The 16823-nt window shown below is 33.7% G+C and overlaps 1 protein-coding gene across 1 annotated transcript; it reads right to left on the bottom strand.

The window, feature by feature from the left end:
- Positions 1-5351: 5351 nt before the first annotated feature.
- Positions 5352-10886, bottom strand: LOC148600354 (uncharacterized). The gene is made up of 4 exons (XM_088558687.1): positions 10215-10886; positions 9713-9778; positions 7752-7924; positions 5352-5669 (listed from the first exon to the last, which is right to left on the bottom strand). Exons 1-4 carry the CDS (start codon positions 10348-10350, stop codon positions 5562-5564), a joined length of 483 nt encoding a protein of 160 aa, XP_088414813.1. The 5' UTR covers positions 10351-10886; the 3' UTR covers positions 5352-5561.
- Between the last annotated feature and the right edge of the window lie 5937 nt (positions 10887-16823).

Below are 16823 nucleotides of genomic sequence, written 5' to 3' on the forward strand. Positions count from 1 at the left end.
ACTTTTTTAAATGTTTAAAAAATTAACCAATTCTTTTTTTTCAGAATACCGTAGTTTAAACAAGCTTTTTTGTAATACAATAGATTTGTATAGTGTCTAAGCTTTCAAATCGGCCAGGTAATTAATATTTGAACTTTTCCAAGTCAAGTTGGTGCAAAAATTACCACCCTTACCCATGAAAAAATACCCAACAAGAACCAAAATATTAATTTTTAACATATAAACGGCGTACACTGGGCATGTTGCGGGCGATTGCTTTCATTATCGATGCATCCAACATATTTGCTTATTTCAGGGGCGTAGTCGACAACAATGTGTTTTTTTTTCATAAAAATGGATTTTTTTTCTTCCATTTCACCGTTAATGGAGTATTTTATTTCAAATACCGTAATTCAGAAGAGCTTTTGTAAATTACAATACAACTATATAGTGTAGTAGCTTTGTGATGAGCTCAAGATGTATAAGTACTTGAACTTTTCCTAGCCAAGTTAGTGCAAAAATTGCCCCTACCCATCATAAAAATACCTTAATACGACCCATCGCCTATGATTATTAGAAAGCTAAGATGCTATATAAATATGTTTAGATATGCAAAGGCATGTTCGAAGTACGGTAGTTAAAAAAATTGAACATACAAGGTTTTAAAATGAAAGAAAATATGAAATTTTAAAAAAAATCCACTCTTTACTATGAAAAACACAATATTTTCACATTGAAACTGGAAACAATACGCTCCTGAAATGAGTAGATATGTTGAATACGTCGATAATTAAAACACTAGTACCCAGCATGTCTTGTTAACATCGATTATATGCTAAATATAACATTTTGGTTCATGTTTAGGTATTTTTCTTTGGTAGGGGGTACTTCTTGCACTAACTTGACTTGGGAAAGTTCAAATATTTATAACTTGGGCTCACAAGAAAGCTAGTAAACTATATAGTAGTATTTATTTATAAATGCTTTTTTGAAGTACGGTATTTTAAAAAATATGCCAATTAAAAGTGAAATAGAAGAAAAATGATTTTCAGAAAATTCCCCTTTTTACGAAAACACATTATTGTCGCCTTGAAACTAAAATAATACGCTCATGAATTGAGCAGTGATGTTGGATATATCAATGATGAAAACTGTAGCACCCACCATGCCTATTGTACACCGTTAATAAATTTAAAATTTTGGTTCATGTTGAGGTTTTTTTTTCATGGGTAGGGGTGGTTATTTCTCACATTATTTGACTTGGAAAAGTTAAGTTATTAATTACACGGGCTCATTTGAAAGTTTAGGCACTATTTAGTCACTATATACATGCACTGTATCACACAAACACTTGTTTAAACTACGGTATTCTGAAGAAAGATAATAACGGGTGATAAAGAAATTCTGTAAAATCCCCTTTTCTTGATTTTATAGTAAATGCAATCCTGTAAAGAAATTCAAACGCCTGAACTGATCAGTTATGTTGAGTAAATCATTATCATTATGAATGCCTAAAATATGAGTTTCACTGTGTCGGTATGCTGTGAATGAGAATTTGGCTTGAAACTGATACCAGTTTTCTAGGGGGTAGGGATAATATTTTTAACATTTTTTGAAAATTCTTTCTTGAAAATTAGTTTTGGTAGTTTATTAATGTACAAAATTAAATTTAGTCACGCAATAACTTGTAGAGTCGAATTTATACAAATTTTCGCGGGAGTCGAAATTCCCATGTTTTTAGAATTCAAGAAATACATGTATATTCTGACTACAAAAATCGCCACAAGTCATCAACACAGTCCCAGATGTATCAATTGTTATAACATTGGACATAAATAACAAATAAGCTAATTTTTACTATAGAAATACTCTAGGGTGACCGGATAGACTACAGTGTTGTATTTCGTTCAGCATTTTTCTAATCGGCGTTGTGGCGTCTATTTTGCCTTTTACGGACTGATTTGAAGTTTATACGATCAAAAAGTTCCGGGGTCACACGTCATCATGAATTTTTTGTCCACATCACGTAAAGAAGAAACCACATCACGTAAAGAAGAAATCACTGCACGTAAAGAAAAGAAAACGCACATAAAGTATTTAGAGATCGACATAACGTAAAGATGAAACGACCTCACTTATAAGAAATCCACTGCACGTAAAGATAAATTCACATAACGTAAGTATATGTTGACATAACGTAATTATAAAAAAAAACGACAGAACGTAAAGACAAAATTACAGAACGTAAAGACGAAATGACAGAACGTAAAGACAAAACGACATAATTTAAAGATGTTCCTACATAACGTAAATACAAAACGACAACTTGTAATTATAAAACCACAGCAAGTAATATAAAATTGACAATACATAAACAATCGTGTATCTCATCAGACCATTTATGCGTTCCATATAAGTGTGCATGAAGGAAGTTGATACACCCAATGTTAGAAAAGATATCAAGCATCAACAATTGGACAATTCAAATACGTCACAATCCAATTGCATGGGCTGAATGTGAAAACAGGAAACAAGGAAGATCTACATATACAATGTAGCAAACTGAATAAAATAGATACATGTACATGTACCATATAAAACTGACGATAAGGAATTAAATATGTCACACAAGAATCTAAAGCACTAACAATATGAACTCCCACAAAAAAAGGAAGTGACATCAGTTGCTCCGGCAGGGTAAATATGGGTGAGCATGGTAAGCATGTCCAGCCAGTGGAATCTGTCATATTGCAAGTGTGTGTATTCTAGTATTAGTCTATCAACAAGAATGCAGCCTATGACAAGAGTGTTACAAAAACATCCAATAAAAAATCTAATGTTCAGTTTGACCTAAAAGGGATCAGTGAAATATTTTTACATTTATTTCATGGAAACTGTATTTTTGTTCCTCATTCTATCATACGTAATAAATGTATTATGAAATATCTAGATGAGAAGGAGCATTAGGACCTTTTGGTACCTGTCTGTAAACGTTTCGCATGAGTAAAAGAAAATTGAATTTATTCCACATAATTTGCATTGCAGGAGGGAATATTTATGCTCAGTTGAATACATTATTTTGTACAATATCATGAATTGAATTTAACACAAAATTATCTTGGTTGTTCTGACATTTCAAATTATGTTTTGAGGAGCTTATGGTAATTTTTGAGGAGGTTGTGATAATTTTTGAGGAGCTTATGGTGATTTTTGAGGAGGTTATGATAATTTTTGAGGAGCTTATGGTGATTTTTGAGGAGCTTATGATGATTTATTTTTGAGGAGCTTATGGTAATTTTTCTACTATTACTATTGCAGGAACACAAACAAATTTGGTGGATAAGTCATGTTTTGATATAAACGTATGAGATCTAAAGTAACTGGAGAACACGACAATATTTGCTGAATATGCAAATGCAGTCACACATCCATATAAAATTTGTGTAATTGTTCATGGAGCCAAGGTTAACCATTGTTAAATGTGGTATTGATTTAAGGGGTTATAGTCCACACTGTAAAAGTGTCTGCATCTTTAATTTGCCACATTTGCAGAAGGTTCTACTCCACAAAGGAAGATGTTGAGATTGATTTTGATTGATGCAGTCCACAATGTTTATGACTTAGGGCCCACAAGCAGTCATATTATAGAACTTAAGTACATGTATATTACATTGTCAGTGTACGTGGATGGATCTTCAAATTGTCACACTAGGTTCCACACTATAGAAGTCAAGCTTGGGTTATAACTTTCACCGTAAAAGAACTATGGACATAGACCAAAGGGCTAAAAGAACATTTTTCTGGTTTGTGTGCAATAGATTGAGTAAAAGTTGATTAAATCTCTGTGTAATGGTACTACAAGGTTCCATACCACAAAGAAGGAGGTTGTGATTGATGTCAGGGGTTCTGACCATATAGGATCTGATGGTCATTGGAAAGCATTTATTTATACTTTGTAAAAGTTAATATCCTTTGTGTTGTTTTATATTCCTTTGACTATCTAACTTGTGTGTGTGTGTGTGTGTAATACATTAAATTACTATCAGAATTTAGAGTTGTATCAATTAAGCTTAGTCTTAGTCTGTAATAATCATGCAAATTCTGAAATATGTGATACACCACTAAAAGGCTACATATTTTTATTTTTTAAATTATGTTGCTTTGTAGGTCTATATGATGAAATGAATAATTATTCATTCCAGTCTGTCTGCTCTTAGGAGAAACTCTATGTTGAAAATCAACAGTATTGTATTTTGGTGCCTTTATAGAGTTATCGCCTTAATTTTGTATTCTACAATGCAATCTATATATTGTTTGTCTCGTAAGAACAAGGGTTTGAAAAGTCACGTTAACTTCTGTTTTGCAGTGACATTTTAAACAAAATATCAAAAATAAAAATATGTAGGATTTCCAACTACGAATTACATTTTGCAGGATTCCTAGCTGGAGTTCTGTTCTGTTCTGTTCTGGTTTTAATCCATATGGGTTAAATTACAGATCTAATTACGACGGTAAAATAGGCAACGATTGTTAGTGTTCGAAAGTTCAATTGAAAACCATAGTAATTGGTCGTTAACAAAAATCTCTAATCCAAATCTGATGTTGAAAATATGATGTTTACTTATTTTTGTCATCGCATTGTGGTATCTGGAAGTAGCAGTAGTAAATGGAATTGGACTTCAGAATCGAATATTTTTATCAGTAGGAATTCTGTACTGATAACACTCGTTAGCGGGCCTTACAAAAGCCCTATTGCAAACTTATTAAAGCAATGACCCCCTACTTCTTTGTCTTCCCCCGTCCGCAGGTAAATATTGACCGGTCCCTAACTTCTGTTTTTCGTATGTGTAACCAAATTACTTTTAATGACTTTGTTCATTCCGATAAACAACAGAATGTTATGCAATGTCGTCAATAATGATTTTAATGCCATTTTGGCCTATTGAATAGTAATATATGTTTCTAATATTCATTACGAAAAAATATATTCATGTTTAACATAAAGTTTTGATCTATTGTCAAAGAGTAATCAAGGGAACCAAATTATTGAATAATAGAATAACTATTGTCATCAATGACGTATGAATTTTCTATGTATCATCTTCATTTGCATATTGCTGCTTTGATTATTTGGACGAACGATTTTATCCAATCACGAGTGGTCAATACAACGCAAAATCGTACAATAATTTTTGCATAGCAAAACATAAATTTCGTCATTGCCCGACCAGGGAAAGCTGAGAGTATCAATATAGTAAGCATTGTTCACAGTTTTTTCTTGTCATAATTATTATTGTATATTTTTTATCATTAGAAACAGAATCATTAATGAATCAACTATACTTTCCTAATCAAGGAAATGAAATCAAAGATAAAATGTTGCAAAACAAAGGTACTTTATTTGTGGTACATATGCGTAAAATGTTTGCTTAAATGCAAACAATATTCAGATCTACAAGTCATTTCCTATACATAATGTCAAATACAACTCATCAGAAAAATAAAACAACTGAATAATTTTTTATAAATGTTGTTTTTCCTAGTTACATGTCAATGTAGTATAGGTACAATGTACATTATTGCTAGTTTAATTCGTCGTTGTCTTGTGCTCCTCGTACGGTTATGGTCATGACATTGTCATCCTTTTCTTCCGATTTTGCCTTCTTAGATCGACATTTTTCTTTCTGTAACTGTGTTAGATATGTAAAGAGAAAACGCTTAAAAACCGTAAATTATCCTTCACCGAGAAAGTGGATTATATTAGCCAAATCCGTCTGTCCGTACAATAATTTCTACACTATTGCCACCATCGTGATGCTGTCGCCAGGGCTGATCCAAAAATGAATAAACGGGTGATGGCTTCAAGTAAGAATTTTTAAAGGGAGTTCCAGGCTATTATTTGTTCCCTTTTCCTACAAGTTTGCAAGTTAATAACGAACTTCTAACGAAAGGGGTCCAACCCTCAGACACCCACCCAACACCCTATCTCCTACCACGGTTTTGCCACTGGCATGTCGATTTCCATCATGAGGCAAATGTATTCTATTTGTCATAGTTTTCATTTTTCTCTACATGATATGAGCAACTTGTTGGGTATTTCTAGAAGCTCAAAGGACGATTAACCTACCCGTGAAAATACCCCACCTATATTCCGCTGTCATATAGACATTTTAGCACCATGTTGATAAGTGTGTAAGAATCAGGCAATTGATTTCTTATCATTTTCCTAAATTTTGTCTTTTTTCTCAGGAGGCTGGGATTTTATGTTGAGTTACAATTTTTTTAGCAGCCAAAGCTATACATTTTTTTTAAATCTACATTGTTAAGTAATGGGAAAAAATTGAATCATTTATTTTTTTAGTTTTCTGAAAAACAACCCAAAAATCAATTAAAATTTATTCTAAAGCATTCGTGACGTAGATAGTTTTGAACTTCATATACAGGGAAAAAGTGCAGGAAAATTTTCCGGACAAATTTCAACTAAATGACCTATCAATATCTTTAACAAGTACTATTTTATAAAAAAAAAAAAAAAAAAAAAAAAGACAGCCGACGCGGTAAAATTTTGTTCTTTTTAGTTCAATTTTCTACATTTCATTCAGGAAATAACACATAGCATGCATTTTCAATTTTCGATACAGATTTTTCGAACGTCACTAAGTTATCAGTATTTGGCCAATCGGGAAACAGAATTGCGATCAGGTGACTTGCGTTTCCATATAAGAGCATCTTTAAGGTCAAAGGGAAAAAAGCGAAACTATACCGACTGCTTCGGAAAAAGGTTAACTTTACATAAACTTTGATGGTTATTTCTGGAGGTTTTGAGATATAATACATAGATGATACAATTAAATATTTTCATGCGCCACACTGCATGATCATACAAATGCTTTTTAGACAGAGCAGTTCTTAAGGGCTTTGATATTAAGTATAATACATAAACATGATTTACAATATACCATGTCTTGTCAGACACTCTCATTATACAGGAAAAATTCAAACATGTTTTCATGTGTTTTTAAAAAGCATATGGAATATGTTGAGGACTGATGTGGAAATATATGTTTTTGGAAATTAAAGGTTTCTTTCTAAATTAAGGAGGTAGACCTAGGGTAAGGGACACAACTGTTACAAACCATTGTAACGTTTGTATTCACAACTTTACATCAATCTTATGTAAGCATCAAAGTAACTTGGACTGATTTCATCCTGGTTCAAAGGAAAGCTTGAAAGTCTTTAGTGAAATTGAATATGATACAAACATATCACTGATTGAAAGAGTTATTTCCCTTACCCTAGGTCTACCTCCTTAAATAAAAACCATACTTTTTCATACATTATAAAGTCCAGTGAAAGTCATATAATTACAGCACGATATTTGTTTAATTGTGTTCCATGAATTGATTTGTGAGTCTTGCACATGTTTTCCAAATGATTTTTATGACGGAACTAAATATCAAAAACATAGGAGAAACATAAGATGTTCAACTGTTCTCAAAACATATGAAAAGGCTATGCAAAATATTTCTCACTGATTTCTGATTAAAAGGAAAATTTACCTATTCTTCATATATTGACTATATATTATATTGTCTAAATCAATGACTTCTGAGGTTGATTTTTCATCATTTTCAATACCTGAACTTTTTTTTATTTAAAAATAACTAATACAGATTGAAAATTTAGAACATTGGATAATTACTGGCTCAAAGCAACGGTGCTGCTACAATTATATCACTTATTGCTGCTAACGTATCTGTAAATAAGCTTACATCATCTGAGAATTTCGTCAGCATATCCGCGACTGCATTGATGTTCATTTTATCCTCAATAGAACTGATTTCTGATTTAGACTTGGTTTGCATTATCAACTTGGCAATGGTATAGACGGTCATACCTCCAACGACACTTCCGGTTATCGCCATGACGCTAGATGCAGCAATACCTTAATGGATTCAAAAATTCTATACTCTCAAAATTTGGTTATCTGCCTAAATATTAAACATTATTTTCATATAATAACGAAAATGATCTGCACATGAATTGGCCAACTGTTTCTCCAGTAAATTGTCCAGAAAATCTGAATTTAGGTCAGACTTGAAAGAAGTAAATTAAGGTACATTTACGGATAAAATTGGCCCCCTTATTTTCCTGAATAATTGATGTTTGAATCACAGCAAACTTCTACTTCCTGAGCAAAAGTGTTAAACCCAAAGTTTAATTGTCAATATTTATATCTACACTGTACATTTAAGTCATATAGCTGATTTTCTTAAAATTTTACAAAACCGGTGAAGTACTAATTCAACATGAAATACAAGCGTCTGCGCCCATGTAGACCCATATAATATTTTGATATTCTGAAGCTTCTTGTCCATTTTATCAAATTTCCTGAATATTTGGTGGGTCTTCGTTGGCACAGACATCACATTAAAAAAAATGACTAATTTTGTACCAAATTTAAGATATTTTTGCAAAAAAATGAGTTTTTAACTACGTTCGACTTATCATTACTCTACAAGAAGTATCTGAAAAATTCTAATATGGTAATGTTGTTGTACTACATTAAGTCCGTAAGAAACATGCAGATTGGTAACATTAATTAACCATGTTTAGCCTAGAAGGGGACAAAAACACCCCTTAGTGTACCTTGTCCAATTTTTTAAAACAAATGTGAAACTTATCCTACAATGATTGAACTATGATTTGAGAAGTTATTAACACACTTTCCGTTAATTTGGAATGACTGAAACGTGTCGGGGGATTCCATTATTGTTGCTAGATAGTACCGGATTATATGCTCACTTTCATTATGGCGGGTGTGGCTGGCGGAGCTGGACATGCTTACGCTTCCGGAGCACCTGGTGTCACTGCTGTAGTTTTAATGTGAATTAATCATTTATTGTGTTTCCATTATCTTCAGTTTTTTATGTGTAGTGTTCCTTATTCGCTTCGCTACATTATGTGTGTAGATTGTCTAGATCACGTGTTTACGTTTAGGCCATATTTTCGGGGGGCTTTGATGTATTCGAATCATTCCAAACCTGACGCTTCGGTATTTGTTTGCCGATATGAATGAGAATAGAATGTACATTTTCAGCATGAATGACGGACGTCGACAAACTGAATTTATTTATATCAGTAATATACAATTACGGCCCTCTGAGGAGGTGAATATACACAATAGTCAACCCGAAATTGGGGTTCCATGAGGGCTTTAGCCCGAGGGGAATAACCGTAGTGATGTTGACAATTTTGGATATTCACCGAATTAGAGCGCCGTAATTGTTTTATTATACCGAACAAACAAAGGACTGTCAGTGACGAAAAATGATCGGTTATTCACCTGCTCTTATATTTTTGATGAGTTATTCACCAATGAATGATGTTATTAAATGATGGCATGAATATTAAACATTTATTGCGATTAAAACAAAAAAAATATCCAAATTAGTCTATGTCACGCGATTGTATTTCATCCAACAGAGAAAAAAAATATTTTGTAAGGTATAATAACTCTATTTAATAAATTTGTATTTCTCTTTCAATCAGATGAGATGAGCTGTCACGACAGTTATATTATAAGGCACAAAGAACAAAGCCTTTCACTCATGCTTTCGCTGAAAGCCACGATTTTAAACATGGAAGATCTATGTATTATGTAACTATCATTTGTTTTATTGTTACAACAATAATTGTGGAGATATCAGTACTTCTATTTATTTGAACCTACCTGTTGTGGTGACCTCAGCAGATCTGTTTACTTCATTTGCGGCAAGTACTACTTCCGGTTTCTTTTCTAATTGTCAAATGTTATATATAAACAGTATTTGTCGATATAAATGAATATAAACGTAAATGTCTCAGTAAGATGTTTATCAAATGCATACAATGTACATGTAATGATATGTGTTTTAATCAAGAAAAGTATATTGTCCTGTATTCTTAATTTTTTTCAACTTCCGGTACATACAATTTATACATTAAATTTACTTCCACTTTTAGTATGCTTTTCATTTCATCTTAGTAGGCAACGCTAGAAATTTGAATTGAGAAATACTTGCCTGCGTGTTGAAGTTTAAAAAAACATATGAAAAGGGCAACTAAATCTTATAATTAATCTCTCTTTCGGACGCGTCAAGATGTTCCATGTCACATATCACATTACAATTAGGATATTGACCAAATTTAGCAAAATAGGGTTACTCCTTGGATCCATCACTGCCAATATTTACCATCACAGATCAGCATCTGCTCATCCACCAGTTCACAGATATTGAACGTTTCGTTAGATTTTTCTGACATAGTGCATTCCAGGTCATTTATTACATTTTTCGATAGGCAATCAAGATTATATACCATTTTCCTCATTTCTTTTAAGACACAGTCACAAACTAGTGGGTTCCCTTCAAGTTTACTAAAATGATAAAATCAATTATTTATTACATGTATTTAATATAAATATTTATACGGTAATGCCGATCCATTAATATGGTTAAAGGGTTTTTTTGTGTGTTTGTGTTTTTTTTTTATTTTTGCCAAGTTAAGGCAATCAAGGTTGTATCGATATCAGCAGTTCATATTTCAAGGGGTTATATTTTTTATCATACTGCACACACAAGCGAGAAATATTTCCAAAACAATGCCTTAGAAATGTTCAAACAGACTGCCAATGTAAAACCCAGCCTGAGGCAGCTCCTGTGGTATGTGTGATACAGAGAACAGACTGTCCATGTAAAACCCAGGCAGATCCTATGGTATGGGTGACACAGAGAACAGACTGCCCCATCTAAAACCCAGGTAGATCCTATGGTATGGGTGACACAGAGAACAGACTGACCCATCTAAAACCCAGGCAGATCCTATGGTATGGGTGACACAGAGAACAGACTGCCCCATCTAAAACCCAGGCAGATCCTATGGTATGGGTGACACAGAGAACAGACTGCCCCATCTAAAACCCAGGTAGATCCTATGGTATGGGTGACACAGAGGACAGACTGACCCAAGTAAAACCCAGGCAGATCCTATGGTATGGGTGACACAGAGAACAGACTGATCCATCTAAAACCCAGGCAGATCCTATGGTATGGGTGACACAGAGAACAGACTGCCTCATGTAAGACTCGGGTAGATCCTATGGAATATGTGATACAGAGAACAGACTGCCCAATATAAAACCCAGGCAGATCCTATGGTATGGGTGATACAGACAACAGACTGCCCCATGTAAAATCCAAACAGATTCTATGGTATGGGTGACACAGAGAACAGACCGCCCCATGTAAAACCCAGGCAGATTCTATTGTATGGGTGATACAGAGAAAATTTAATCACTACATGTTCTTTGTTCCAATTTTACGTTTAACTAACTATGATGTAAGAAAGAAAGGGATTTTTCCGTATCAAAAGTGGATTGCTCAGAATATATGTTCAAAGTTTTCTTACAAATCAACTAAATTATGCACAGATCAAAGAGTTATTTCTCTTTAATTAAAAGTTTGTAGCGATTTCTATGTAGTTAATTTTATTCTTACTATTGCAGTAAATTAAAAACAAAGATCAGCTTTATAATAAAACAAGATTTTATGATCTGTTTCGGATGAAAATTATGTTAAAGCTGCATTAGCTGTCATATTCGTAAATTTTTTTTCTGTTGAAATATACCTTAACTTCGAATTATTTCAACTAATTTGTACTTTTCCTGTATAATTTCATTTGATATCCACACATAAAATGCATTAAATACATGGAATAGGTGTCTATATATTTATTGTCTTGCAAGACAAAAAATCGACTTAGATAAGTTCGTATGCATGTGATTCCTGGTGACCTTAATAGAAATGTGCTGTAGGGGTCGCTTCTAAAATAACAAATCTGATTGCAAAGCGAAAGTGGTTATTCAACCCCAAGGAAGACCGACGGACTCAAGCCGTAAAAGAAAAAAAGTTCGAATATAACGCAAGGATCCTTTTGAAATGTACGTATTGTGATATAAAGTGGCTCAATTATTCATTTGAGAACTAATCAGAAATAGATTAAATGAAATGAAAACAAAACACGTGCTTACCTGTGTAGCCGTTATTGTTAGTTTTAACGAACTTGAAGGTTAAAGTATTTTTAACCCACGTGTATGTCCTGTCGGCAATCTTCGGAAGTAATGGCGAAAAATAATTAGATCAGAGGTATCGCTCTTCTCTAATTGAAAAAAAACCTTATTTTTACAATATTCTGTAGGTATTATCGACATTGATTGCTCCAATTGCAATACTACAAATTTATTTCATTAAATCAGCAAAATTCAGTAGAATCAAAACTGAACAAATTTGACAGCTAATGCAACTTTAAACAAAAATTTGGCACATGCCATCCAATGCCTAGGTCTCCTATATGGACATCCTCTTAGATAATAAAAAATACTGGAATTTATTTCGCTCGGAAAGCACATTTATATCATTTACTATAAAAAAAAAAAAAGTAATTGAATCGAATTGTGTTAGCCACCAACCTACTTCTCCATGATTTTTTTTTCCTGATTTTTTTTTAATTCTATTTTTGACCGGCTGATATATGAGAATGGCGGCCATTTTTTACTTTTCAATATTGCTGACCGGAAGCCCATATTGTGGCTTATTGATAAGCCAAGTATCAACTCTCTACGATTGATTCCCTTTTTATTGATTTTTTTTTTCATCTTTACATGGCAGCCATTATGAAATGGTGGCCATGTTTGGAATATCAATATGCGCATGCACATATTCGAATAGTGTCCTATTTTTGTGCTGAGTTTAATTGGTTTCATAAGATTCAGCCGTTTTGAGGAGTTGCACAGACAAAGCGTGGCGACAAAGAATTGGAAGTGTCAAAACAATTATAACAACATGCTTCCTACTACGTTTGGGGACAATAACGAAGTATGAATTAGTAGTAAACTGAGATAAAGAGGATGTTAACTACTGACAGGATCTAACGAGGATGGGTAACTACTGACAGGGTCTAACGAGGATGGTAACTACTGACAGGGTCTAACGAAGGTGGTAACTTTTACCTGAAATAACATGGATAGTAACTACTTACAGTGTCTTTTAACTATTTATATAAGTTACTTAAAATAACGTGGACGTTAACTTTCACCCAAGATAACGTGGATGGTAACAATTAACAGGGCTTTTTTGCCTATAATAACGAGGATGGCAACTACTCACATGGCTTTTTTACCTAATATAACGAGGACGATAACTACTTCCACGGTTTTTTACTTCAGTAACGAGGATTGTGAAAATTAACAGGGCTTTTTATCTTAAATAAGGAGGATGGTAACAACTGTCGGGGCCATTTTTATCTGTAATAATGAGAATGGTAACTACTTACAAGGTCTTTTTTACCTGAAATAACGAGGATGGTAACAACTAAACGTGGCCTTTTTGCCTGTAATAAGGTGAGATAGTCTGATAAAATACTAATGTTGCTATTGACATATGAAAAAAATAAAGTTTTATACGTTAAAAAATACTCAAATATTGCATTTTTTTGCATATTGTTACATAACAGATTGATTCAGCTCAGCTGTGAATTATCGAATTATTCGGGACTACTCATGGGGCTTTTTTACCTGAAATAACAAAAATGGTAAATACTTACAGAGCCTTTTTACCTGGTGTACTGAGATTTCTGAATATCTTTCTTGGAAGGTAGGGTAAACGATTTCTCTGAAGCTCTCTATAAATCCATTAGCAGATCAAAGATATATCATGTACATGTAAAGTGAATATGAATAAAATGGGGAGAAATTAGACTCAAAATTTGTTTACAATAAGGTTGGCGACAATTATATCTTTAAATATGTAAGACCCGGACCCGAAATGGGACGTGGGGTACGATGGTCGCTCGGAATTCGATGGTAATACGCACGGTAATACGCTGAAGTGCGATGATTACAAATGATTGTTGACTTGCAATAGCAACGCGGAAATGTGTTTGGCATTATACGGAGGTGCATTATATATATATATTTTTTTGTACTTCACTGAAATGTCTTGACTCTTATGTCGTAAATATATAACATCCTTGAAAAACTTTACTTCGTGGCTATATACTAGTGAGGCTGCATATTTGATAGTACGAGTAAACCCCTGTGTTCTTTCATTAACATACTTCCAATTATTTAAGAAATTATAAAAAGCTATATTTATACTCTTTATTTTACTTCCATTTTTACTATACTATCACTAAGGAATACTAAAACAGTTACTAAAAATCTACAAGATTGAACCATGAGAACCGATCTGGTCACCATGTCATGGTTTTCCTTTCCCCTTTCGTCTACCGTACAATTGACATTTTGACATTTTATCACCAATTCGGCGGGTGTTTCTAGAAAACCAAAGGACGCTTACCCTTCCGGTTGCTAACTTACGTCTATTTCTTTGTACGTGTTATTTTTTTTAATTTATTTATTTTTTTTTTTGTTATTTCATGTTCTTTGTTGTGTGTCTGTTTTCATTGGTTTTTATCCTTGGATTATAGTCATTTGATTTCTGTTCTAATCTTGGTTCCCTTGGTTACTCAAATAGAAACAAAAACAAACAGAGAAATGACAAAAAGCATACAATACTTCCAGGTTCTGGTGGGTGAATGTCTCCTCGTGTATTGTTGTCAGCTGGTTATCATTCAACGTTCTGCGGAATTAAAAGCAAGACGACCATAATTGGAACAAGAAGCTTAGTATTCGTATTCAGGAGACAAAACTAAGACCAAACCTAAAAGGAATACACATAGACACAGAACGTCAAATAAGTGACCTCTAAACACTTGCACCGCTGGTGTACGCGTGTTTTGTTTACCTTTATAGACATCAGCTGTGAGCTGATCTGGTTAATTTTATTCTACTTCTCATTTTTGATTTGGTTTCTAAACTTGTTTTAATGTTTTTGTCCCAGTTTTGTAATGCCCTTAATCATTATAACCGTGGTTAGTCTCGATTTCAGTCATGTTGGGCCAACATACAATACAGATTGACCTACATTGTATTGAGATTTACAAACAGCTCAAACGTGTCTTTGCGTATCTCACTCAGCTTGCACCTGTTAAGGAACCTGGAAATTGAAAAAACCTGCAATCATAGGTTAAGCCTTTGGTTTGTAGGCTACTTTGAAAACTAACTAATAAGTGTCGCTTTAGTAGCTTGTTGGTCTGTCGTTTTTGTTTTGTTTTGTTTTGTTTTGGTTTTGTTTGTTTTTGTTTTGTTTAATTGCACAAATGTATATTTCGTGGTTTTTATACCCTGATCTTAGGCGTCCTTTGTTTTTCTGTCCACCTTTCTGTTACAGTGTTTCTGTGCAGGTATTTATTACAACCACTTGATAACTGACTGAGGGGGTTTACTTATTTGACTACCCTATAGCTTGCGGCACCCACACGAACAAAGTTCCTTGATATTTTGACAAGCTTTATATAGTCAAGGTACAATGTAGGCGTACACAGGCAAATGTGCTACACATGAGAATCATATGGTTTGCATCATATAATTATCATATAAATTTAGCACCATAAGACAATCATATGATTGTCATATGTTTTCAAGCAAAAATTAACATATGAGAGTAATAAGGTGGTGTCCGAGAGTTGTCATTGGTTGTATGGGTCATGAGGTGTGAGAAGCGTTTGTGATTGGTTGAACGTATTGGATGGAATTTCGACTCATAATAAACCATTTGATATTTAGCTAGAAATGAAAACCCTGCAAAATTATAAATAGTCATCATTCATGGAATTGAAATACAAAGAGGAATGCTGAGTACAAATAGGAAGAGCTGTCTCCAGATATTTCATTCAGGCCCTGGTGAATAAAAGGGGCAGCGGTTCCGATCAAAAAACTTATTTAAAGAATGGATTTCGGGCTATTATTTTCCTCTCATCTTTTGGCCAAATGTAGGGTATTATAAGCCCTAAACCAACCTGACGTATTACCCACTGTATCGTGTATTTTTAAGGTTACCGCCTCGTGACATCGAAAGCCCGGAGATGACAAATAAAAATGACACCTTGAATGGGCGATGGCATAGGAATTCTCGGGAATTGTATTAGTCAGTGTTCTTGTGATACATTTGGTTATTTTGGCCATGTGCATGTTATGATAATATAGCTGAAGGTGCTCCAGGGGCTCAGAAGTGCATGGCTAATGCATGTCTCCTGCACCAGCCATGCACAGTCGTTAAAATTATATTCTAATACTTTGGCGTTTATGTTAATGTACATGTCTCTGGTACTACATGTAGGTGTCCAGAAATTAAGCGTTCTTGCATGACACGTATTGGAAAACTTGTAGCACTTGAGCTTGAAAGCTTATCAACAGAGAAAGCAGCTAGTTGAGAGGAAAATGTATCTAAGGATATGATTTATTCACATGATTGCCGCTTACAGGTTAAATGATATAACAGACAGGCTCGACCTGAAAATGTAAAAACTTGGAAAGGGCTAGTAGTTTATAGTTCAATTCAATAAAAGTCAAGAGGGCGACTCATCCTTAAACTCTTATTCGAAAGACGGGAAATCCCTTTTAAAACTTGAACGAAAATACTCTTAGTTGATAACTAAGAGTACTTTCGTTCAAAAGTTAATAATCAAATATCGTCTGAATATAGCTGAAATATTGCTGCTCGGACGTTAAACCCCAACAAACAAATAAAACAATAATAATCAAATAATACATACAAAACAACAAGACTGCTTAAGAATTCTCCGAGTTCACTGGGAAATTCTTTCAATGGATTCTCGTTAAGGCTCCTGGAAGGAGTTTTATAATAAATGTAATGTGTTTATGCATATTTATACTATTAGAGTTG

Source organism: Perna viridis, chromosome 13 (genome assembly GCF_037379345.1).
Source record: "Perna viridis isolate PV_CMFRI_1.1 ecotype Kerala chromosome 13, ASM3737934v1, whole genome shotgun sequence".
Lineage (NCBI taxonomy): Eukaryota > Metazoa > Mollusca > Bivalvia > Mytilida > Mytilidae > Perna > Perna viridis.